The sequence below is a fragment of the Chiloscyllium plagiosum genome, chromosome 37 (genome assembly GCF_004010195.1).
Source record: "Chiloscyllium plagiosum isolate BGI_BamShark_2017 chromosome 37, ASM401019v2, whole genome shotgun sequence".
Classification (NCBI taxonomy): Eukaryota; Metazoa; Chordata; class Chondrichthyes; order Orectolobiformes; family Hemiscylliidae; genus Chiloscyllium; species Chiloscyllium plagiosum.
Window position 1 is genome coordinate 22,978,162 of NC_057746.1, and position 24,973 is coordinate 23,003,134.

The 24,973-nt window shown below is 42.4% G+C and overlaps 1 protein-coding gene and 1 long non-coding RNA gene across 8 annotated transcripts in view; one reads left to right on the forward strand and one right to left on the reverse strand.

Moving 5' to 3' along the window:
• On the reverse strand, window positions 1–3,781 carry LOC122541372. Of its 2 annotated transcripts, none has more exons than XR_006309581.1 (3): window positions 3,702–3,781; window positions 2,650–2,972; window positions 1–1,915 (listed from the first exon to the last, which is right to left on the reverse strand). It is a non-coding gene; the product is annotated as an uncharacterized LOC122541372 (long non-coding RNA). The 2 variants fall into 2 exon arrangements; XR_006309582.1 differs by lacking the exon at window positions 3,702–3,781 and adding an exon at window positions 3,375–3,562.
• Window positions 3,579–24,973, forward strand: part of LOC122541371 — a 25,669-nt gene continuing 4,274 nt past the window's right edge. The window contains exons 1-4 of one of the 6 annotated variants that reach the window (XM_043678081.1): window positions 3,580–3,925; window positions 8,550–8,594; window positions 9,347–9,739; window positions 24,661–24,807. In XM_043678081.1, the coding sequence (XP_043534016.1) occupies window positions 3,853–3,925; window positions 8,550–8,594; window positions 9,347–9,739; window positions 24,661–24,807 (658 nt within the window). In that variant the 5' untranslated portion in view covers window positions 3,580–3,852. Of the gene's footprint in view, window positions 3,926–4,777; window positions 6,925–7,875; window positions 8,595–9,346; window positions 9,740–24,660; window positions 24,808–24,973 lie in introns of those variants that run through there. The other 5 variants (XM_043678083.1, XM_043678082.1, XM_043678084.1 and 2 more) reach the window with 5 other exon arrangements.

Here is a 24,973-nt window from a genome sequence, read left to right on the forward strand (position 1 = left end):
GCAGAAGTTCAAATCTTGCTTGATCTATTTTTGATCTTTATTTTCTCTACGTATGAGTCACCAAGTTCCATTATAAAAATAAACCTTTCTTTTAAAAAAAAGACTACCACCCTTTCCAGTGGTTATTTATAGACACAATGATATCAAATAACAGGCATCCCACATTCTTCAGTAAAAAGTCTTTTGTAACATTTGGAAGTATGTGCAGTGAAGGTAATGGGACAATTAAGTGGGATCAGCAATTGTACAAAAATAACAAAATGCAAACAAATATAAGGTATTAAACAAAAACCTTAATTCTAATTATGGATGTTCAGAAGGTAATTGATCAAACTACTCACAGCCTTTGAGCTAGAGTGTATTATAAATGCATGAATCCACAAGATTTAAGAATTTTGTTTAGAGAAAGAAGCGGGAAGAGTTTGTGTCAAATCGGATAAAGAAATGGAAATAAGAGATTAATTGGATCATACGAGAAAAGGAACAAAATTGAAACTGTAAGGTTTGGAAATTTTAATTCTTTCAACAATTCACTCTGAAGAATTAAGACTCCATGATTGAAATTGTTGAGGGGCTTTGTTTGGCAGACATTAACAGCACCTTGTATTTAAGTAGGAGCTTCAGCTAAGCAAAATGGCTCAAAGCATTCCAAATAAACCTGTTGGACTCTAACCTGGTGTTTTGTGATTTTTAACTATGTACACCCCAGTCCAACACCGGCATCTCCAGATTATTTCAGAAGAGTAGTACTCAAACAAACTTAAACACCCAGCCATTTATAGAACCTAATTAGAGGTGCAAAGAGAAGAGAAGCAGAGCTATTTCAAGGGGAGGAATTCTGGAGTTAGGTTAAAGGCATAACTGCCAATGATGAAGTGATTATACTCAACAGTGCTCAAGAAGCTAGAGTTGAGAATAGCTAGCGTCTTGAAGGAATGAAGGAGATGACAGAATCATGGAGTGATGGACCGGGGTATGAAACCTAGGAAGAGTATTCAAATAATTGAGCTATTGCCTAACAGGGAGTAAAGCTAGATGAATGAGACTTGATGCAAGTTACGAAACTGAAAGCAGTGTTTTGGTGGTGCTCAACATTACACAGAGTGTGATCGATTACTTCATAATTTAATTTTCTGAGAGGCATTTACTGGGCATTTCACGTGCAAATCCAGTTGGTTTTATTACATACGAGGGAAAGGTAAAAGGGACGATGGTTTGTGTGAGCATCAAGCCCTCCCCCGCCTAAAATGCACTAACAGTTCATTGTAGCAGCAAGTTTCACTGTGCAATTCCTAAATTTTTTAGTGATTGTCTCATTCCCAACTTTAACGCTGGGGTAGAAATTGAACATAATTTGTCGAAGTTTCAGATTCCATTCACATGTCTATCGCTCCTAAATAAAACAATCACATTGTATCATGATATCACCGAATGACATTGGAAATAAGTGATTCGCTATTACACTTGAAGTCATCATGCTGCAGGGTCCTGTGAATGTTTTGGCCGTGATGCATGTTCAATTACTTTCTGCGTGACTCCCACATTAACAGGGACGGAAGGTGACTGGACTCGAAACTCTATCTTTGTTTTTTTCTCTCTCTCCCTTTCCCCACGGATGCTGCCAAACTTGCTGAGTTTCTCCAGAACTTTTGTGGTTTTTTTTGTTTCAGATCTCCAACTTCCCCAGTTCTTTGTTGCAGTTTTACCCTCACAAAGGCACCCTGCCGTTTGCACGGTTAGCTTTGGTTCCTTTGACAGTAACGCTGCGTGTTGCTCCATCTATTTCCGCTTGACTTCAAAGAAACGACCAACCTGTGTTTTCCACCTCCTTTCTCCCGGGAGCTCAGAGCTTGAGCTCAGATGAACAACAATCATGATTGAAAGGTGTTTTTTTTTAAATAGTCCAGCTTGTGAGCTGGACGGGGTGGGAGGGAGAGAAATGAACATGTTTTTAAATCAGTGTTCACGCCTCAAACTGTTGCAAATTGTGTCGATCGGTGCTCGACCTTCCACGGATCGGATTACAGTTCACATTCTCCTTTTGACTCGCAAATGTACAAATCACACAACACCAGGTTATAGTCCAACAGGTTTAGTTGGAAGCACTAGCTTTCGGAGCGACGCTCCTTCATCAGGTGGTGATAAATTTGCTATAAATTCTGGTGTTTTACAATTGTGCCCTCCACAACCACCTGGTTAAGGACCGTCGCTCCGAAAGCTAGTGTGCTTCCAATTAAACCTGTTGGACTACAACCTGGTGTTGTGTGATTTGTAACTTTGTACACCCCAGTCTCCAACACTGGCATCTCCACATCATGAGTCGCAAATAGGTGGTGAGAGCCAGTGCGATCGGAAGGCAGTGTGCTGCAGTCCCACGGTTTACTCTCCCCTCTCTGTGATATGAGGTAAATGACTGACTGATGTCTCGCCCTGCTGCAAGGCGATCTATTGAGGCGAAGGATTCACTCTACCCCCGGCAAAACAAAAATCTGTATTGCAATTGTTCAATTCTCCACCTTATGATTTCGAATTACGTGAACATCTACGCTAAGCTGTAAGTTTTATTGGCGTTTGCTGGTCAAATATCTTTGGGGTTTTGTTTTTGAGAAAGGTAATAAAACCCAGGGAGGTTACAAACCAACAACATACCTGAGTCGAGCCACCGCATCTTGGAAACTTGTTCAATGGGGAGGGTAAATTGAAGTGTGCACTGATATTAAAAGATTAGGCGTGCGGGGCTTTGTTGAGGATCAGTCTCGGTTAAAAGTCCCGAACCTTTCGGTTTTGTTTTGCTTAGCGGTCGGTTCAATGCATTCCACCGGGTTACACAGATAAGCTCGTCAGAAATATAAAGCAAACGGGCGTCCCCTTTTTTTCCCCGGGGGCTGGTGTTTAATCTTATCGCCAACAGAGGAACTTGAAGGTTTGGTACTGCTATCCAGGTCACTGCGAGCTGTCTTGCTCACCATGTCCTGCAGAGAGAGAGAGAGAAGTGACCAGGAGCTGCAGACACCCAGGAGGTGTTACATAGAAGGAGAGAGGCTGACAGAGTTGCCCCAGAGAGTGTAGCATTGTCGGGGCTACCCTCTCTGGGCTGAGGTGACCGCGTGACGACAAATCCGTCACAACTTCCAATTAAACCTGTTGGACTATAACCTGGTGCTGTGTGACTTTTAATTTGGTACTCTCCCCTCCTTTCTCTTCCTCAGTATAGGAGCTGAGGAGAGTACTTACTTCACAGTGGCAGGTGAGAGTCAGAAACCTATTACCCTGATGCACTTATGTATAGTATGATAATGTCTGCACAGCTCGCAAAACGCTCCTGTTCACTGTAACTCTGTACACGTTACAAAGATAAACCAAACGCACAATACCTAGGAGGTGAAATGTGAGCCACTCTGAGTGCTGCTTGTTTTGAGAGGCTGTTCGGAGGAAGTTGTTGCTGTTTCTGTGCTACTGTGGAACATTATTAGATTTGCTGCACCGCACTGGGCCACTTTGAGGATGTAACAAACCCCGTAGCTGTGGGGAGGAGGAACGGAGAGATTGCTAATTTACAATAGGTACTGGTGCCTGAAATTGTTAGGGGGAGGGGGAAGTGGCGTGAAGTCACGCAGGAACCGGGCAGAGTGACAGATTATTCTCAACAAGAAATGACATCCCATTCAAACACGGTCACACCTATTAAGTTAAATGTGTACCTCTCTCTCGCTCGCTCCATCAGCAACGTGTGGTTTCTGACACCATCCTATGACTGCTCCGCTTGCTTCCGCTGCCAGTACAGGATCGCCCCAGTGAACAGCTCCGGGCAGTGGCTTTTCCCCTTCCCCGGGTGGGACCGGGCCCTTCGCTATGTACGAGCAACGGAGCTTGTTACAATTCGCCAGCATTCTCTTCCTCAGCTGTTGTTTCACTCGCCTCTCCGGTAAGTAAGGTGTCCATTACTTGCAGAAGTGCAGTTTCTGGGCGCCTCTTGGCTCCGTGTTTAATGGGGCATGACCTTTCCCTGAATTACTGTAAAAGAACCTCGGTTTCTGCTCCAGATCTTGCAGGCAGGCTCCTTTGAACGGGGGAAATTGTCCCCTGTTCCATCAAATTGAAGTTGCCATTGAGCTAGCTGTTCACACAAGTGAATCAACCCATCTCCCAAATTAGAGCTCAGAGTGCGTGCTTCTATACATTGTCACCTTGAGTCAGTTAGAAGTTATTTTTGTGTGTGTTTTAGATTAGATTAGATTACTTAGCGTGGAAACAGGCCCAACAAGCCCACACCGACCCTCCACAAAGAGCTACCCACCCAGACCCATTCCCCTACATTTACCCCCTTACCTAACACTACGGGCAATTTAGCATAGCCAATTCACCTAACCTGCACATTTTTGGGCTATGGGAGGAAACCGGAGCACCTGGAGGAAAACCACGCAGACACGGGGAGAATGTGCAAACTCCACACAGACCACACGCAGGATTTTATCACGAGGGCTGATCCTTCAGTACTGAGGGAAGGTGATGGTCTTCCCCTGCCTTCTCTTGCAAGGTGCCTGGGGACAAGGTTTCGAGAGTCGCTCAGCTTCTCAGCTTGACAGTCCTGCCTCAGTTAGGAACGCGGCTTAAAAATGTGTTGCTGGAAAAGCGCAGCAGGTCAGGCAGCATCCAAGGAGCAGGAGAATCGACGTTTCGGGCATAAGCCCTTCTTCAGGAACGAAACGTCGATTCTCCTGTTCCTTTGATGCTGCCTGACCTGCTGCGCTTTTCCAGCAACACATTTTTAAGCTCTGATCCCCAGCATCTGCTGTCCTCACTTTCTCTCTAGTTAGGAACGCGTTTGTCTCTGAGTCAAGGCGCTGCTGAGTTCAAGACTTGCGAGGCCTCAGATGCTAAACTCCGTCTGCTTCCTCAGGTCGACAAATTACCGATCAATGTGGTACTTTCTATCAATTGTTGAGGTGCATTTATGTAGCGCAGTGTAGTTGAAAATGTAGTTGGAAAATAAAATTGGACACTCAACCACAAGAGATGTTGGGCCCAAAGGTCAATTTGTCGAGCATTTTTAACGAGGAATGTGAAGTTAAAGGAATGTAAGAAGGGATTTCCAAAGCTTAGGGTTAACTGAAGCAATTGTGGAGTCAAACGGTTTTTTTAAAGCCTGGAAAATGGCCCTTTAGCCCCATCGCATCCACACCGCCATCAGGCATCTTTCTATTCTAATCCCATTTTCTAGGGTATGCAATCTCACATAATGGGGCTTGCCTGAGAAATTCTGCAAAAGTACATTGTTTGACATTACAGCAGAGAATGCCCACCATGGCAGAACTGGGGCAGTAAAGCCATCTCTCAGGATTGTGGCGTTAGAGGGTTTCATACCCATTGGAAAAGACAAGTTTAGGGAAGGAGCTGAAAATGAAAATTTGAAAACATCTTGATCAGGAGCTAATATAAATCAGAAAGTACTAGGGTAGTGGGGAATCTGACTCACTGTAAGACAAAACATAGATTGTAAAGCTTGTGATGACTTAAACATAGAAGGTGAATATTGGAGATCAGTCAGTATGCACGTTGGTGGGGAAGAATTGCTTAAAACTCGACACATCTTCATCTCTCAATCAACATAGTTAAAGCAGATTGGACACTAGAGACAGCTTTACGGTGTGTAAATTGATGCTGTATTTCTTACATTAAACAGAGATCACAATTCAAAGTTTTCTTCAGTGGAAGTAAAGAACTTTGGGAACACTGAAATCAGCAACACATGATACAAAAGGAAGCTTCAGCTTATTTGTAATTTGTGGACAAGTTGGTTGTAATGTTTGCTACAGTTGCTATTTTTGAAATGCTGTCAGTATTGGTTTGTAGGTAATACACAAAGGAAATCAAGGTATTTAGGTGTAAATTCTGATGGTATTATTCTTTGATGAAAAATGCAGGTGTTAGGTGGCTTAGCACAAATGGGAGCTATGGCTGAGATTCTGAGAACAGAACAAAAGAATTATATTCAACAAGGAGCATAAGATGGACTCCTCTCTCCACTGGCATTCAGAGCTGTTGATCATTTCCAGCACTTTGCGGTTTTAGATTTCCAGCATCCGCAGTAGTTTTCTTTTGCCGAATTGAGGGCTGATCTAACTGGAGTGTTTTAAAATGGTGAAAGGACTGATCAGATGGAGAGAAATTACTTCCTCTGTAGTGTCAGTTCAGAACAAGGTGTACAAGCTTACAAATAGAACCGGGCTTTTCAGCACTGAAATAGAGACACGTTTTCGCACAGAAGTTAATGGAGATCTGGAACAATATGGTGATCTTAAACTGAAATAGAATGTTAGGTAGATAGCATATAGAAAAATACCAAGTGTGCCAAAATTGCTGAAAACTAATAGTGTATAAAAGTTAGACACTCCTCACTACTAAAACCTCCATCCCTATGTTCAAATGTAAATATAAGTAGTCATTTTTTTTTCCAATGATTTAGCAATATCTTGACATAATGTAACATAGATAGTGGTTTATTTCTGTTTAGTAATGAGGACACTGTGAAATAAGTTTAAAAGTGTCACAAGTTGTGTTTTTGGGCTCCATATTTTTAAATAATGAAGGTGTTCAATAGGAGAAACTGTTCACACACCTTGGTAATTCCAGAATCTATGAGCCATAAATTTAAGAAATGGATCAAGTAAAGAATTTAGGTATGTATTTTATTGTTTTAAACAGAGTGATGAACTTGTGGAATTTACTGTCACATTGAAGAAAGTAACTTTAATACATTGAAAAGGAAGCTTGGTTTTCATACAAACAGTAGTTTGCCCTTAGTTTCTCTTTTATTTTTAAAAACTGGATTTTCATCTCAAATGCCCACTGAAATCGCCACAAAAGTGAAATGACGGCCATTCTGCAGACAAAAATTTTCCAGAGGTGAGAAATTAAATGCAGGTAAGTTATATCCTTACCAATTTGTTCTTTTCCAAAATTCCTGGGTTTCCTGTGAGTACAGCTTTGTGGAATTTGGGGTATCCTAAAATTGTGGAAGGAGTCATATAAACTTCTAATCTACTAACTTCTCATCTCGGCATTAAAATCATCCACTACCTTCTGCAAAGGGTGATGGAGTTGGCAAATAGCTAAAATCTAACGCAAATCATCACTTAAAGTCATAGAATCCTGCGTTGTATCACTTTGCTTTTAGACAGTGATCAGACTGGAATGTTTAATAAAGCAAATGGGTTAGACAGGATAGTGAGAGAAAGAAATGTTTCTCTCTGTTCAGGAAGTCCTGACCATCAGCTTTGAGTTAGATTCAGGCTACTCAGGAGTGAACCTCAGAATGTGCATTTTCACAAACTGGGTAGTAGAATTTTGGAATTCTCTCCCCTAAAACGTTATAGGCAATGGGCAACTGAGATATTCAGAATGAAATGAGCAGATATTTTATTCATTAAAAGGTATAGAGAAAGGTCACTCAAGAACAGGTTAGCAGAGTTGAGGTTCAATCTGCTTTTAATACAACCAGTAGTCATTTTACTTTTAAAGTCACAGATATCTCGACATGAAGATATGACTGATAGAGGAATTAGTGTCCACATTATACATCGAAGAGTGTGGTACTGGAAAAACACAGCCAGTCAAACAGCATCTGAGGAGCAGGAGAGTCGACATTTTGAGCATAAGCCCTTCATCATCCCTGATGCTGCCTGACTGGCTGTGCTTTTCCAGTACCATACTCTTCGACTCTGATCTCCAGCATCTGCAGTCCTCACTTTCTCCACATTATACTGTCAACTGAAGTGCAGGTTTATAATTGTTATCCTGATTCATCTTCAAGGTGATTCATGTATTTAATCAATTTACAGATCTGATGAACAAAGAGTACAGTGAACATACTCATTGTATTTCTGGGACGATTCTCTCTGGTCTGTATGGTACAATTACTTGAGAGTCCAGTCTCCAAAATATAGCAAAATATGATTGTGAGAGGCAATTGATAAGTTGGATGAATATAGGAAGTTGATAAATTGTGACTGGTCTGATTTTGATCTCAACTCCACTTTCCTGCTCACCATTGGAACCATAAAGAAACAGTTGCAATCAAGCCTACTTATATATTTCATTGCTGCTGGTAATAAAGGCCAACATTGCACTTGTTTTCCAAGTCATTGGCTGTACCTCCATAACATTTTTTAAACAATTTAATGTATCAAGCCACCTTTGTACCATTACACATTGCAATCTCTTTCTACTCAAATGGTAAATTGTTTTTCTATTCTTCTGACCAAAGTGAACGAAGCAAACCCAACAAGAAAAAAGTGAAGAAAATGAGTAACAACAGCTAGAAATACTATGATGCAAGAACAGAGGGAATTCATTCAGGTCTTCAAGCTTGTTCTGGTATTCGATGTGATCAAAGCTTTTTTGAAACCTTGCCTCATACCCTTTAAACCTTATGGCTAAATCTATTCATTTCAGATTTCAAAATTGACAATTGACCCAGTATTGTTTTTTCTGCATATTGAATGGGAGTTCCATGAGAACAGAAACTAATTGGTATTTTGGGTTCGTAGGAACAGGAAAAGGCTATTCATCCCCTCAAGCTTGTTCCACCATTGGTAAGATTCTAACTCCACATACCTGCCTTCGGCCCACGTCTCTTAATACATTGGCTTAACAAAGCAGTGGGTTCAGTAGGGTAGATAGTGTAGCGGCTGTGTTAATATATCTGAGAAATCTCACAATTCAGAGGATGCAAGATTAAATCCAATTTGATTTAATTTCAAATTGGAGCTGGTTGTGGTGACATTGAGGCAGTCGAGTTGATTTTAAGTCATAGCTCCCATACCTCTTGACTGGGCTTAAATAGACGACTTACTCTAAAATAGCTTCTGAAGCCGATCAGTTAATACGCAATCTCAAACCATCAGTACTTCCTTCAGGCAACCAGTGACAGACAATAAATTCTTACAAGCCAAAGAACAGTCCTGTCTCAAACTTTAAATAAGTCAGAAACAGTGCAGCATTCATAAAGGTAGAGAGTAAAAGTGAAGGAAAGATAGCCACATTTTGGAAAGGAATGTTGGAACTTTTGAATTTCTCGTGTAAAGTTGCTTACCTCACAGTTATGTCTTTTTTTGACACGTTATTGATTTTAAGAACATGCCAGCATTTTTGGAGATGTTTATTAGAAGTTTTAATTTTTTTGTGGAAAGTTGCTTATCTTTTGTTTTGTATTTCTGACACCATCAGCTCGTCCATCTCTCTCTCTCTCTCTCTCTACCTGGAGATTTCACTGTGTAAAATGTAACTGACGGGATGAGACTGCGATGCGGTTGGAAACTGACGTCGTGTTTTGATCTTGTTGCAGCCTCTGGAAGCGGTGTTACCCTGAGTGTCCCTCAGAGAGAAGTGAAGGGGACCGTGGGCCAGCCTGTCAATCTCTCTGTCTCCTATGTCACACTCACACCCTACTCCACGTTGAAGATCCAGTGGTGTTTATTCTCCGAAAATACTCCATTCGTGACCCTAAGCCGATCAAACTGCTCTCCAGGCCCTGTCACACCCCGGTATAACTGTTCAGATCACCGGGTAACACGGCCTTCCTACCAGCACCGGGTTCACCTCGACCCAGACACTGGATCCTTGTGGCTGCGGGATTTTCAATCTGATGACAGCGGCGTGTATGTGATATCAGTTTATAGAGATGGTGTGAACACAACTACTGAAGGGAATGTGACTTTAACCGTTTATAACGAGACAGGTAAGTGTTTACAGACATTTAACTTGTTTAAGGGGCAGGAGGTTGATGTACAGGAATACTTAAAAAGACTTGAATTGCTTACAGATTCTGGATAGAAGTCTTGAGACGAGATATAGAATCAGAACATGTGGGATTGAATTTGACCCTCCCCTCTGGGTGGCATGTATCGGGGATAGTGGAGGGGAAAGGACTGATCAGGGCGAAAGAAGGCATGGGGACAGTTAATGGTGTCAGCTCAGAGGGAGAGAAGGCATGTGGAGGGCTACGGTTACAGGGTCAAGGCCAATGGGTTGGTGTTCAAGGGCGACAAAGGGGCGAGGGATGATAGTGGGTGGGTTCAGTGAGGGGAGGGAAGTTGGATGGTGACTGGGAGAGGGTACACAATGGGATGATCAAGTTTGGAAGGTGATGTGAAAATTTCCTTTCACTTTAACACCGTCAGGGTGAGAATGCAATCTTTGGGCATGAGGAGAGTTTTTATTTCCCAGTGGATGGAGTTAAATTTCAGCTGAATTGACCCATTAAAGAGACTGATGATGAACCATGGCACAGACACAACCATTAAAGGGAACGTGACTTTAACCATCCATAATCAGACAGATCCTGATCCATTCCGTCGTGTGCTATCCTCTGCATGGTTACCCTCTGAACACAGGGACATCCAGTGAGAGGGGGGCTGCAGGAGGGGAAACCACTGAGGGGTCAGCTTCTGCTAAAGGAGGAGGAGGGGAGTTAGCAGCAAAGTACTGTGGGGGGGTGCAGAAGCTGAGATGGGGGAATGCAAAAGGGTAAAGTAACCAATGTCTCACTCTCTCACGACAGACAACTGGTTGTGATGGTTTAACCTGAGGGCTAGGAGAGAACTTGGAAAGTTTAGGGTAACCATCGTTGGGTGACTCAGTGGTTAGCACTGCTGCCTCACAGCACCAGGGACCTGGGTTCCATTCCATTCATGGGCAACTGTTGGTGTGGAGTTTGCACATTTTACCCCGTGTCTTTCCTCCCTTGGTCCAAAAATGTGCAGATTAGCTATGGGTAAAGGGTGGGTCTAGATGAAATGCTCTTTGAAAGGTCAGTGTGGACTCAATGGGCTGCTTCCACGCTGTAGGGATTCAACAAATCTATCCTCAGCCTGTACAGGATTTGAACCCATGCTGTTGGTGTCACTATATATGGCAAACCAGCTATCCAGCCAACTGAGCTAACCAATCCCCTTATAGGGTGATTGACATTTAGAGTTTCAGAATGACTGGAGGATGGGCAAGATACAAACTAGGAATGGTAGTCGCAGGAGACACACTGAGAGAAGGCCAGGGTCATGCAGAACAGAACAGATAGGGAGAAGCTGTTCCTGCTCATGAAAGGAAGAAGAACACAAGGGTTATAGAGTTAAATTGCTGGGCTAATGAAACAAGGGTGAAATGAGGAAAAACCTCTTCAAATAGTGAGTAGTTAGGATATGGAATGTACTGTCTGTGGTGAAGATAGGTTCAATTGAGGCATTCAATAGACCATTTGATGATTACAGGGGTCTCCAATTTACAAATATCTGACATACAAATATTAGCACTTACAAACTTGGTCTTACAACATCAGGTTAAAGTCCAACAGGTTGATTTGAGAGTGCTGCTCCTTCATGTGGTTGTGGAACAGGACCATAAGACACAGAATTTATGTGAAGGGTTACAGTGGCATACAGCTGAAATTGTAGATTGAACAAACCTAGATAGTTAAGTCTGTCTTCTTTTAGAATTAATTTGCTTGGTTTGGTTCTTTAATATATAAATCCCAGAACTACTTTTAAGTCACATTCTCAAGATAATTTAAAGTTTTATAACAAAAAGTGATATCTCAGCTCAGACAATACCTTAAAGGTGTGAGGTTAAAATCTGTCTGTGTCCCAATCTTGAGTCAGACTGGTTCTATTTCCAAAGTGGTATTTGCAAAATATTATATGGATTGACTGCCTGCAGGTTCTGCATATTTTGAGCAAAATATAATTCTACAAAATCAAATTCATTCCATAAACTTATATTTGTGTGCTCATGCAGGAGAGAGACAGAGTGGATGTCTAAAAGATGAAAGACTTAACAATCTAGGTTTGTTCAATATATCACTTCAGCTGCATGAGGCTGTAATCTTTTGCTTTAAATTCTGTGCCTTGTGGTTCTGCTTCACAACCACCTGATGAAGTAACAGCGCTTCAAAAGCTAGTGCTTCCAAATAAACCTGTTGGACTACAACCTAGTGTTGTGTGATTTTTAACTTTGTCCACCCCATTCCAGCATCGGCACCTCCACATCAAACCCGATCTTATACGGGGATGTAATGTTAAAGACCTGACATACCAACATTTTATGTACAAACGGCTCCTTTACATCGTGTTCCACTTGTGTTAAAATCGACTCCAGGATGGAACCCATTCCCAATCCTGGCACTGTCAGTATTTGGATAGAGATGGTGTACATGAATATGGGGAGAAGGCAGGAAAATGGCATGGGGTAATGGAACCAGGAGCTGAATGATCTCCTTCTGTGCTGTAACAATTCTGTATTGAAGGTGACAGCGGCATTGAATGTCTTCACCAGTAGGTCTTTCCAGGGGTCCTCTGGGCATATGTCCAATGAAAGGCTGTGCAGACAGTGTGAAAGAACAGAACTCACACTCATAGAATAAGGGCAAAATATAAGTGGTTTACTCACATATATGTGGGGAGCAGCTCAAAGGCTCTCCAGTGAGCCACACATATTCATGACTTTTATACATAAAATATAGTTACACACCACATACTGGTGGTTAATGTACGTATCACTAGCCTTGGTACATTTCACATGTAACAATGCTTAAACCACCTGTCCAGTAGCTGAACTGCCTTACACAAAATGGAACTTTATTACAGTTAAGTGGGATTGACTCATTCAAAGGTGTTCTCCAAAAATAGTAGAAAATTAACATATTCTCCAAATAGCATTACACTGTAGTTTAATTAGCCATCCTGATTGGTCAGAAGGTGCAAGTTTGACTCGTGACATGGGAGTTACCCCAGTCATAGAGTCATAGAGTTGTACAGCATAGAAACAGGCCCTTCGGCCTAATTCATCCATGCTGACCAGATATCCTAACCTATTCTTGGCCCATTTTCCAGCATTTGCATATCCTCTAAACCCTTCCAATTCATATACCACCAATCCAGATGCCTTTTAAATATTGCATTTGTACCAGCCTCCATCACTTCCTCTGGCAGATCATTCCATACATGCATCACCTCTGCATGAAAATGTTGCCCCTTAGGTCACTTTTAAATTTTTTCCCCTGACCCTAAACCTATGTGCTCTAGTTCTGGACTCTCCCACCCCAGGAAAAGACCTTGTCTATTTATCCTATCCATACCCCTCATGATTTTATAAAGCTCTATAAGTTCACCCCTCAGCCTCTAATGCTCCAGGGAAAATAACCCCAGCCTATTCAGCGCCTCCTGGATTTCTACAGAAGATTCATTGGCTGATACAGACAGAAGTTTTGAGTTATGACCTGAAACTATGAGGAGACCCTCCGTTATCTTTGTGCCCAATTGCACCATATCTTAAAACTTCACAAACTCAGCGAGTCTTCCTTTCCTTATTACCAGTCAGTTTATCAAAGGGGAGAAGATCATTCTTTGTGTCTTCCATTTCCTGCTCTCTGACATCTGTCCTATATGCTTGTACAGTGTTCTCTCAGTAATTTTCCACATTATGAGCCAGTCTGCATTAACCCTCTAGATTCCATGCTATCATTTTTAATACTGCCCTTTTTTTGTCTTTTATTTTACTTTTCACTTTCTTTCACCCTTAATGTCCCAGTCTGCCATGAACAAATGCTAAATACGTCTTGAACGTGGAAAGCCTCCTCTTCGGAAGAGCAAATGAAAAGTTCAGTACAGACCCTGAGAACCAGGCAGCTAATACAGTGGGACTTGAATCAGAATCCTTCAAATATTGGGGCATAATGATCTTTACACACATAGCACTGAGAGTTGCACACATTAACAGATAGCAGCTTCACTCTATGAAAATGCAGGCAGTCTGTGTTCAAAGGAGACCAACCTTGCAGGTTTCAGCCAGGGAGCTCTTCATGATGCACATGACCAGAAGAACTTGCAAGTGGCACAAGTGTTTGTTCCACCTCCTCATTGATTACAGGGCTGGCTCAATGGTAACACAGAGGATTTGGCGGAAGGCATCCATAATGAATGTGCAAAGTGTAGCAGAGAAGAAGTACAATGTTCAACCAAGAGCAAAAAATGAGATTCTGTTGTCTGGACCATTCATTTAGAACATGTCAAGCACTCGCACAGGTCATATCCAGGATCATTGTGAAATATCCAGGAACCTCGACCAGTAAAGAGGGTTTTGCAGAATTGGGAAGCGCAGGACCCTGATATCGCCCTGATAAGGGAGGAAGGGGAAAACACTGCTGATGAGGGAGTGAACAGCACCAGAAGCCAGGGGAGTAGTGCAACACAGCAGACTGCAATTTTATCAGCACTGGGTTTCAGAATAAGTGTGGCACCATGCGTCTCTACTACACTGAGCATTACAAAGCTATATTGTTTGGAAGGCTGGGATTCCCTATTGAGCACAGATGATTTTGTTTAATTTCATTGCTCTGGGGCTGCATTAAGTTTTGCTCTTCCACCTTGAAACCCTCGATACTTTAAATCTGTATTTGTGTCTTTCTGAAAACAAATGCTTCTGCAAAATGTGCTGGATCAGCACCAGCAGGAATGTTTAGTTAACGCTACATATACCATGACCTCTGTAAAATGCTGCAGCTCCATGGCACAAGCAAGCCCACGTGCATACTGCATCAGAAGCTGAATGCACTCCTAATTTGGTTGTGATGTACTCAAGACTCACTGTTGCATGCTCCAAGTGGGGAAATCCCTTGCAAACAACTCAGTTACTGCCTCAGCCACAGATACTGCTGAAATTACAGCCTTGGAAGGATAATAATCAGAGCAAGCTAACAATTTGATGGATGCATTCCAAACCTACAAATGATGCCCTAGTTTCATTCCTAACCATCAGAATAACTAAAGATGGCTGCTACTAATGAGGTGCTGCAGTAACTGGTGCACCATACATCCACATTATCTGAGGCTGATCAAGAAAATATAATGACCTCAACGGATGCAATCATTGCAGCAAATAACATCACAATTCAAACATTCTAACTTGAGATCTGAACACACAAAAGGCTCTAAATTCATGAAGCAGGGATTCTTTGTACCACTTGCTGCTTGGTCAATACAAAACAGGAGGGAAGTTAAGGATAAACAAGGAACTCTGCAAAGTATGGAAATGGTACAAAATAAAAAAGGCAAAGAAGACACTGGTGGGAGGAATTTTCAAGTCCCTTGACAGTAGCTGTTCTGTCAGACACAGAATCAGTCCTTGGAATGAGTCCTAATCCTTGCAGGGAGGTTTCCCAATGCTGTTGGGGAGTTTTAAACTAATTTAGCAGGGGGATGGGGAACAGAGTAGATGTAAAATTAAGAGCAATGTCCACTCAGATATAGAAGGAATGCTGGGACAGTCCAGTAGACAATGGGCAGGAGAAGGCACGCAGGGGGTTTAGAATGCTAAATTACATATATTTTAATGCAAAGAACTTAACTGGTAAGGATGATGAACTCTCAGATGAACATTTATCAGCTTGTGGAAATATGATATTGTTGCCATTGCTGAGACATGTTTGAAGGAAGGGCTGTACTGGCAGCTCAATATTACAAGATGTAGGTGTTTCAGGCACAGTATGCAGGAATGTAAGAGAGGCAGGGCATCGTGTTATTGATAAAGAAGACCATCACTGCAGTAATGAGAGATGACGTACTAGAAGGATTTTCAAATGAGGTCATTTGGGAACAGCTTAGAAATAAAAAAGGGGCGATTACCTTAAACTACAGCCCTGCCAACAGTCAGAGGGAGATAGAAGAGTAGACATATAGGCAAATCCCAGGAAGGTGCAAGAGAAACAGATTCATAGGTTTCGGGAACTTCAGCTTTGCTAACATTAGCTCGGATTGCCTTAATATGAAAGGATTAAACAGGGTAGAATCTTTAAAGTATATCCAGGAGACCGTTTCGCGCCAGTATATAGATAATCCCAGTAGAGATGGGGCAGTGCGAGACCTAATCTGAGGGTCCGGTGAAGTGGTTAATGTTTCAGTGGTTGAGCATTTTGGGAATAGTGACCATAACTCCATCAGTTACAAAGTCATTATGGAAAGCAATAAGGACACAGCAGAAATTAAGTGTCTAACAGATTTCACGATAGAGTCCTAGAGATGTACAGCACGGAAACAGACCTTTCAGTCCAACTCGTTCATGCCGACCACATAGCCCAACCTAATCTAGTCCCATTAGGCAGCACTTGGGCCTCTGAACCCTTCCTATTCATGTACACATCCAGATGTTTTTTAAATGTTGTAACTGTACTCGCTTCCACCACTTCGTCAAGCAGTTCTTCCCATACATGCGCCACCCTCTGCATGAAAAAGTTGCCCCTTAGGCCTCTTTTATATCTTTCCCCTCTCACCCTAAAGCTATGCCCTCTAGTTCTGGATTCTCCCACCCCAGGGAAAAGACCTTGTCTATTTACCCTGCCCATGCCCCTCTATAAGGTCACCCTTCAGCATCCGATGCTCCAGGGAAAATAGCCACAGCTTATACAAGCTCTCCCTGTACCTCAAATCCTCTAACCCTGGCAACATCTTTGTAAATCTTTTCTGAACCCTTTCAAGTTTCACAACATCATTTCTATAGAAAGGAGACCAGAACTGCATGCAATATTCCAAAAGTGGACTAACCAATGTCCTGTACAGCTGCAACATGACCTCCCAACTCCTATATGCAATGCTTTAACCAATAAAGAAAAACATACCAAACACCTTCTTCACTATCCTATCTACCTGCGACTCTACTTTCAAGGAGCTATGAACCTGCACTCCAAGGTCTCTTGGTTCAGCATCACTCCCCAGGACCTTACTATTGAATGTACAGTCTGTCCTGCCCTGATTTGCTTTTTCTAAAATGCAGGACCTAACACTTATCTAAATTAAACCCCATCTGCCACTCCTTGGCCCATTGGCTCATTTGATCAAGATCCCATTGTAATTTGAGATAACCTTCTTCACTGTCCACTACACCTCCAATTTTGGTGTCATCTGCAAACTTACTAACTATAACTCCTATGTTTATATCCAAATCATTTATACAAATGACGAAAAGCAGTGGACCCAGCACCGATCCATGTGGACACCACAAGCCTCCAGTCTGAAAGATAATCTTCCACCATCACCCTCTGTCTTCTTGCTTTGAGTCAGTTCAGTATCCAAATGGCTAGCTTTTCCTGTATTCCATGAGATCTAACCTTGCTAACCAGTCCCCCAAGAGGAACCTTGTCGAACACCTTACTGAAATCCATATAGATCACGTCCAGCACTCTGCCCTCATCAATCCTGTTTGTTACTTCTTCAAAAAACTCAATCAAGTTAGTAAGACAGGTGGGATTAAGGAAATCCCCAAGGCTTTTTATATATATATATATATTAAGAGTCGGAAAATTACTAGAGAAACAGTCGGACCTATTAGAGACCAAAAGCAGGAAACTGTGAATAAAGCTAGTGGCTGTGGGTGAGGTCTTAAGCAAATACTTCACCTCTACATTCACAGAGGAGAAAAGTGCTATCGCTGGAGATTTCATTTGGGATAGTGAGTTTCTTAAACATGTTAAGATTAATAAGGAGGAGATATTTGATGTTTTAGCAGGCATTAAGGTACACAAATCCCCAGGGCCTGATGCGATGTATCCCAGATTTCAATGGGAGAGAAGGGAGGAAATTGTTGCAGCCCTGAGGGAGATATTTAACATTTTGCTGGCCACTGGTGAAGTGCCAGATGACTGGAGGATGGCTAATGCGGCCCGTTTGTTCAAGCAGGGATGGGCCAGTTAGTCTGACCTCACTGCTAAGGAAAACCATTGGAAAATAATCTGAGAGACAGGATTAATCAATCCTTGGAAAGGCAGGGATTGATCAGACATAGACAGCATGGACTTTTTTTTTGAGGGATATCATGTCTAATTTAATTGAGCTTTTGAAAAGATCACTAAATATATTGATGAAGGTAGTGCAGTTGATATGATTTAGACAGACTTCAGTAAGTCCTTTAATAAGGTCCCACAGGAAGTCTAAAAGATAAAAGCGCAAAGCTAGTCAGCAAACTATCCAAAATTGGCTTACAAGGAGGCAAAGGGTGGTGGTGGAGAGTTGCTTTTGTAATTGAAAGCCTGTGACCAGAGGTGAACCACAGGGGTCAGTGCTGAGACCCTTACTGTTTGTTAAGCACATTATTGACATGGAGGTGAATGTACAAGTTTATAATTAGTAAGTTTGCAGTTGAGTTGAAAATTGGTTTTGTTGATCAGGAGGAGAATGGTCTCAGGCTAGAGTCTAATATTAGTAGAACGTGAGGGCCCCCTAGTCCTCACCTTCCACCCCACCAACCATCGCATACATCACATTATTCTTCGCCACTGCAGCAACCTACAAATGGACCCCACCACCACAGATATATTTCCCTCCCCACCCCTATCAGCATTCTAATAAGACCCCCTCGTCAACTCCCTCGTCAGGCCCACACACCCCCACCAGCCCACACCCACACCCCACTCCCTTCTCCAGGAAGTGCAAAGCCTGCGCTCACACCACTCCCCTCACCTCTGTCAAAGGCCCCAAAGGAATCTTCCACATCCATCAGAAATGTACCTATATCTCCACCAATGCCATGTACTATATCTTTTGCAACCGATGTGGTCTCCTCTACATCGGGAAGACAGGACCCCCTCCTAGCGGACCATTTCAGAGCACATCTCTGGCACACCCGCACCAACCAACCCCACCGTCCCGTGGCCGAACAGTTCAACTCCCCCTCCCACTCTGTCAAGGACATGAAGGTCCTGGGCTTCCTTCACTGCCAAACCATTACCACCCAACACCTGGAGGAAGAATGCTTCATATTCCGCCTTGGGACACTGAGCCACATGAGATCCATGTGGATTTCAACAGTTTCCTCATTTCCCCTCCCCCCACATTATCCCAGTCCCAAGCCTCCAACTTAGCACTGCCCTCCTGACCTGTCTATCACCTTTCCCATCTATCGGCTCCACCCTCCCCTCTGACTTACCACCTCCGTCCTCACCTTCATCCACCTATTGTATTCTCAGCTACCTTCCCCCCAGTCCCACGACCCTCCCATTTATCTCTCAGTTCCCTGGCCCACAAGCCTCATTTCTGATGAAGGGCTTATGCCTGAAATGTTGATTCTCCTGTTCCTCGGATGCTGCCTGACCGGCTATGCTTTTCCAGCACCACACTCTTGACTGGAGTCTAATATTGACCAGATGGTACATTGGGCAAATTGTAAAAGAGACAGATGGCAGATGAAAGTAATCTCAATAAGTGTGAGGTGATGCATTTTGGCATGTCTAATGAGGGAAGGATATACACAATAAATAGAAGGTCCCTAGGGAACACTGAGGAACAAAGGGACCTTCATGCCCAAATCCATAGATCTCTGACGGTGTCAGCACAAGTACACAAGACAGTGAAGATGGCATTCGCTATGCTGGGCTTCATTAATTGAGGCATTGAACACAGGAGGAAGGAAGCCTTTTTCCAACTTTAAAAAAAATTGGTTAGACTACAGATGGAACACTGTGTGCAGTTCTGGTTACCATATTATTAGAAGGCATGTCCGCACTGGAAAGCGTGCAGAGGAGATTCAACAGTACGTTAGCTGGGATGAAACCTCTCAATTATGAGGAGAGACTGTTTAGAATGGATTTGTTTTCCTTGGAGAAGAGGAGGCTGAGGGGGAATCAGATTGAGGTATACAAAATTACAAGAGGCATAAACAGGGTAGATTGTGAGAATCTCTTTCCTAGTGCAGACATGCCTAAGACCAGACGGCATAAGTTTAACTTGAGAGTAATTAGTTTGGAGGAGATGTGAGAAATTCTTTTTTCACCAGAAGGTGGTAGATATATGGAATGTACTGTGTGAGAGGGTTATGGAGACAAGTACTCTTGCAAGACTTAGGAAGTAAACCACACAAAATGGGGGAGATACGAAATGAATATTTTGCATCAGTATTTACTGTGGAAAAGGACATGGAAGAGGTGACATCTTGCAAAATGTCCAGGTTACAGAGGAGGAAGTGCTGGATGTCTTGAAATGATTAAATGCGGATAAATCCCCAGGACCTGATCAAGAACTCTGTGGGAAGCTGGAGAAGTGATTGCTGGGCCTCTTGCTGAGATATTTTAATCATCGATAGTCACAGGTAAGGTGCCAGAAGACTGGAGGCTGGCAAATGTGGTGCCACTGTTTAAGAAGGGCGGTAAAGACAAGCCAGGGAACTATAGACCGGTGAGCCTGACCTCGGTGGTGGACAAGTTGGAGGCAAGGACTGATTAGGGATAGTGAACATGGCTTTGTGCGTGGGAAATCATGTCTCACAAACTTGATTGAGCTTTTTGAAGAAGTAACAAAGAAGGTTGATGAGGGAAGAGCAGTAGATGTGATCTATATGGACGTCAGTAAGGCGTTCGACAAGGTTCCCCATGGGAGACTGATTAGCAAGGTTAGATCTCATGGAATACAGGGAGAACTAGCCATTTGGATACAGAACTGACTCAAAGGTAGTTGGAGGGTTGTTTTTCAGACTGGAGGCCTGTGACCAGTGGAGTGACGCAAGGATCGGTGCTGGGTCCTCTACTTTTTGTCATTTACATAAATGATTTGGATGCGAGCATAAGAGGAACAGTTAGTAAGTTTGCAGATGACACCAGAATTGGAGGTGTAGTGGGTTACCTCAGATTACAACAGGATCTGGATCAGATGGGCCAATGGGCTGAGAATTGGCAGATGGAGTTTAATTCAGATAAATGTGAGGTGCTGCATTTTGGGAAAGCAAATCTTAGCAGGACTTATACACTTAATGGTAAGGTCCTAGGAAGTGTTGCTGAACAAAGAGGCCTTGGAGTGCAGGTTCATAGCTCCTTGAAAGTGGAGTCGCAGGTAGATAGGATAGTGAAGAAGGCGTTTAGTATACTTTCCTTTATTGGTCAGAGTATTGAGTACAGGAGTTGGGAGGTCATGTTGCTGCTGTACAGGACATTGGTTAGGCCACTTGTGTACAATTCTGGTCTCCTTCCTATCGGAAAGATGTTGTGAAATTTGAAAGGATTTCTGAAAAGATTTACAAGGATGTTGCCAGGTTTGGAGGATTTGAGCTACAGGGAAAGGCTGAACAGGCTGGGGCGTCGGAGGCTGAGGGGTGACCTTATAGAGGTTTACAAAATTATGAGGGGCATGGATAGGATAAATAGACAAAGTCCTGGGGTCGGGAATTCAGAACTAGAGGGTATAGGTTTAGGGTGAGAGGGGAAGATATAAAAGAGACCTAAGGGATAACATTTTCACGCAGAGGGTGGTACGTGTATGGAATGAGCTGCCAGAGGATGTGGTGGAGGCTGATACTGTTGCAACATTTAAGAGGTATTTGGATGGGTATATGAATAGGAAGGGTTTGGAGGGATATGGGCCAGGTGCTGGCAGGTTGGACTAGATTGGGTTGAGTTATCTAGTTGGCGTGGATGGGTTGGACCGAAGGGTCTGTTTCCATGCTGTACATCTCTATGACTCTAAGTATCTGGATGAGTTCTCAAAAGGCATCTTAGGCTATGGACGAAGTGCATGTAAATAGAATGAGCATATTTTTGTGTTTTTGGATGGTGTAGACATGATAGGCTGTATGACTGTATGAGATAATTAAGAAATTAATTAAAGGGCATCGGTAAGGTAAATTTTCATGAAGATTGGGAAAATTAAAATAGCTAAGGTCGCCATGAGCAAGCATTCGTTGAATTCGGGGCAGAGAACAGTATGTTTTGGATCTAACCAAGGATCATGGTTTTTTGAATCTGGTAAGGTGTAATGAGGCAGGTTTAATAAATAATCTCTGTGTAAAAGAACCTTTGGGGAACAGTGATGATTACATGATGGAACATAGCATTCAGTTTGAGAGTGTGAGATTTGGACCAGAAACAACTATCCTTAACTTAAATAAGACTAATTACTTTAAGGTGAGGGCAGCGTTAGCTGGAGTGGACTGGAAAGGTGTTTAGCAGAAAAATGTAGTTGAGGAACACTGGCAGGTGCTTAAGAAAATCGTCCATGACTCAAAGTAAATATACATCCTGGTGAGTCATAAAGATTTAGGAAGGGTATAAACCAACCAATGTTTACCTAATAAGTTCAAATTGGATGAAAAAGCACACAAAGGTTAGTGGTAAACCAGAGAATTGGGAAAGTTTTGAAAGCCAAGAAATGATGGTCAAAAAAAGAAGAGGGAGTAAATAACCTGTGAGGGCAAACTGGTGAGTAGTATAAAAACACACACACAGCTTCTTTAAATGTACAAACAAGAGCCAAAGTAAAAATAGGCCCCTTAGAGAATGAGGCAGGTAAAATAATCGTAGAGAACTAGGAACTGGAAGAGGTGTTGAATACAGGCAGTTCTTCTCGAATGCGATGGGTGCAATTATGGAAAAATCGTGTTTTAGGAAGAGTGTTTAAAGTGTTGGTGATGTAATCGCAGTACAGCCAATGCACGTTTTAAAAGTTCACATTTTAGAAACAATGTCCCCAGTTGTCAATCGTTTTAAAGTGAATTTCCATTAACGGAATGCAGGCTACAGCAGAACGACCCGTAAACACTTTGCATCTGGCTTCACAGTGAACAACATTCATCACATTCTAAACTTATTAAATATGCAAGAGGTTTATGTGGGGAGAAAATAAACACAGTCAATATCACAAGAGAATGAATTATGTGAGAAACTAATGGGGTTAAAAATGATAGGTTCCCAGCATCAAATAGGATTTTAATAGAAGTAGTTTTGAGATAATGGATGTACTGTAATCTTCCAAGAATTTATAGAGGACTGGAAAACTCCTTATTCAAAAGATGAGGGAGCCAAAAAGATAACTTTAGGCCAGTGAGCTTATCTCCTGACATGAGGACAATGTTTGAATCTGTTATAAAAAATGTAATGGTGGATCATTTGGAAACACATAGTATAAAGGATGTACTGGCACTGGAGGGGGCAGAGGAGGTTTGTTAGGTTGATTCCAGAGTTGAGGGGGTTGGTTTATGAGGATTGGCTGAGTAGATTAGGGCGGCACGGTGGCGCATTGGTTAGCACTGCTGCCTCACAGCGCCAGAGACCCAGGTTCAATCCCTGCCACAGGTGACTGTTTGTGTGGAGTTTGCACATTCTCCCTGTGTCTGCGTGGGTTTCCTCTGGGTGCTCCGGTTTCCTCCCACAGTCCAAAAATGTGCAGGTTAGGTGAATTGGCCATGCTAAATTGCCTGTAATGTGAGGTGAAGGGGTAAATGTAGGGGAATGGTTCTGGGTGGGTTGCGCTTCAGTGGGTCGATGTGGACTTGTTGGGCTGAAGGACCTGTTTCCACATTGTAAGTAATCTAATCTATATTCATTGGAATTCAGAAGAATGAGGAGGGATTTTATAGAAACATATAAAATTATGAAGGGAATTGATAAAACAGAAGTAGAGAGGATGCTTCCACTGATAAGTAACGGTAGGATAAATAGGCATAGCCTCAAGATTAGAGGAAGCAGGAATGAAGAAAGGTTGTTAATCTATGGAATTCTTTGCCCAGGAAAGTAGTTGATGCTGCTTCAGTTAACACTTTTAAAGTTAAGGTAGATATATTTTTGAAAAATAAAGGCATTAAGGGATATGGTGAGAGTGTGGGTAAGTGGAGCTGAGTCCATGAAAGCATTAACCATGATCTTATTGAATGGTAGAGCAGGTTCAAAGGTCCGGATGGGCTACTTCTGCTCCTAGTTCCTATGTCCTTATGAACTGCAGGCCCTACTGCTGTAACTCTTCATCAGAATGAAAGGTTCTGCCCACTGCCCCTTTATCTAAACCACTCATTGTACTTACCTCTGCCAGCTCTACCCCATATGCCCTCACATTTCAAGTAAAAAGAAACCCAGTCTATCAATGTTCTTATTGATGTGTACACCCTGACCTTTCTGGTATTGCTCTTATAAGTCTTGTCTGCATCCTCTCCACTGTGTCCTTATCATTTTTTATAATATAGAAACCAGAATCACACTAAGTAGTGCACCGTCCAATACAGAAACAAAAACAGAAATTGATGGAAAAGCTCAGCAGATCTGGCAGCATCTGTGGAGGGAAATCAAAGTTTACATTTTGGGTTGAGTGACCTTTTCTCAGAGCTGTTCAATATAGATTTAGCTTTAATTCCATAATTCGCAATTTTATCATTCCAAGAAATAAGCCTAATGTATCTTTTTATGGCCTTGGTGATCGCTAACATAGCTTCTTGAAATGGATGCATTTGCATTCAGAGATTCCTTTGTTGTTCTAACTCACCTCGACTTGTGTCTTGTGGATAGTATGCAATCTCCTTGTTTTTCCTCCCAATGTCTACTGCCTCACATTCATCCATTTTAAATTTTGAAAATGTTTGCTCACTTTGCCCATGTCTCCTACTAAGTTGTTGCACTGTTTCTCAATCTTGATTGTCACCCTGACATTCCCACTTCTGGCTTTGCTGTTTTCAGTGAATTTACAAACTGCGCCTTTTATTCCAAAGTCCAAATCATTCATGTAAGTTGGGACCAGCAGTGACCCATGTGGACCCAGCTTCTGCAGTGCTCGCTCCTTGCTGTTTTAAACTCATCTCTTCAGAGCTTTAACCTGAAGCTCTACATTAATCTGTTGACATTACCATTAAACTATTAGTGCTTTGTTACAGATGTTGGATGTACTACCCAACCTGGTTCAACAACAAGTCAACCTCTGAGTACAGAGTCAATCGAGTACCTGCATATCATTGTCTCTGTTGTTGGCTGTTTCCTTATTGTTCTCATCCTTTTCATCTTGGTAACGAAGAAGTACAAAGGTATGTCACCATTCTTGATGATCAGAGTTTACACCAGTGAATGAGCAATTGCAGCAGGGAAGGTGAAAAAGCCTGACAATGACTCTAATTAATGTGATGGACTATCATTTTATCTACTAGTGATGGGCTAAGATGTGGAAATTCAAATTGTCTAGCTACCCAATCT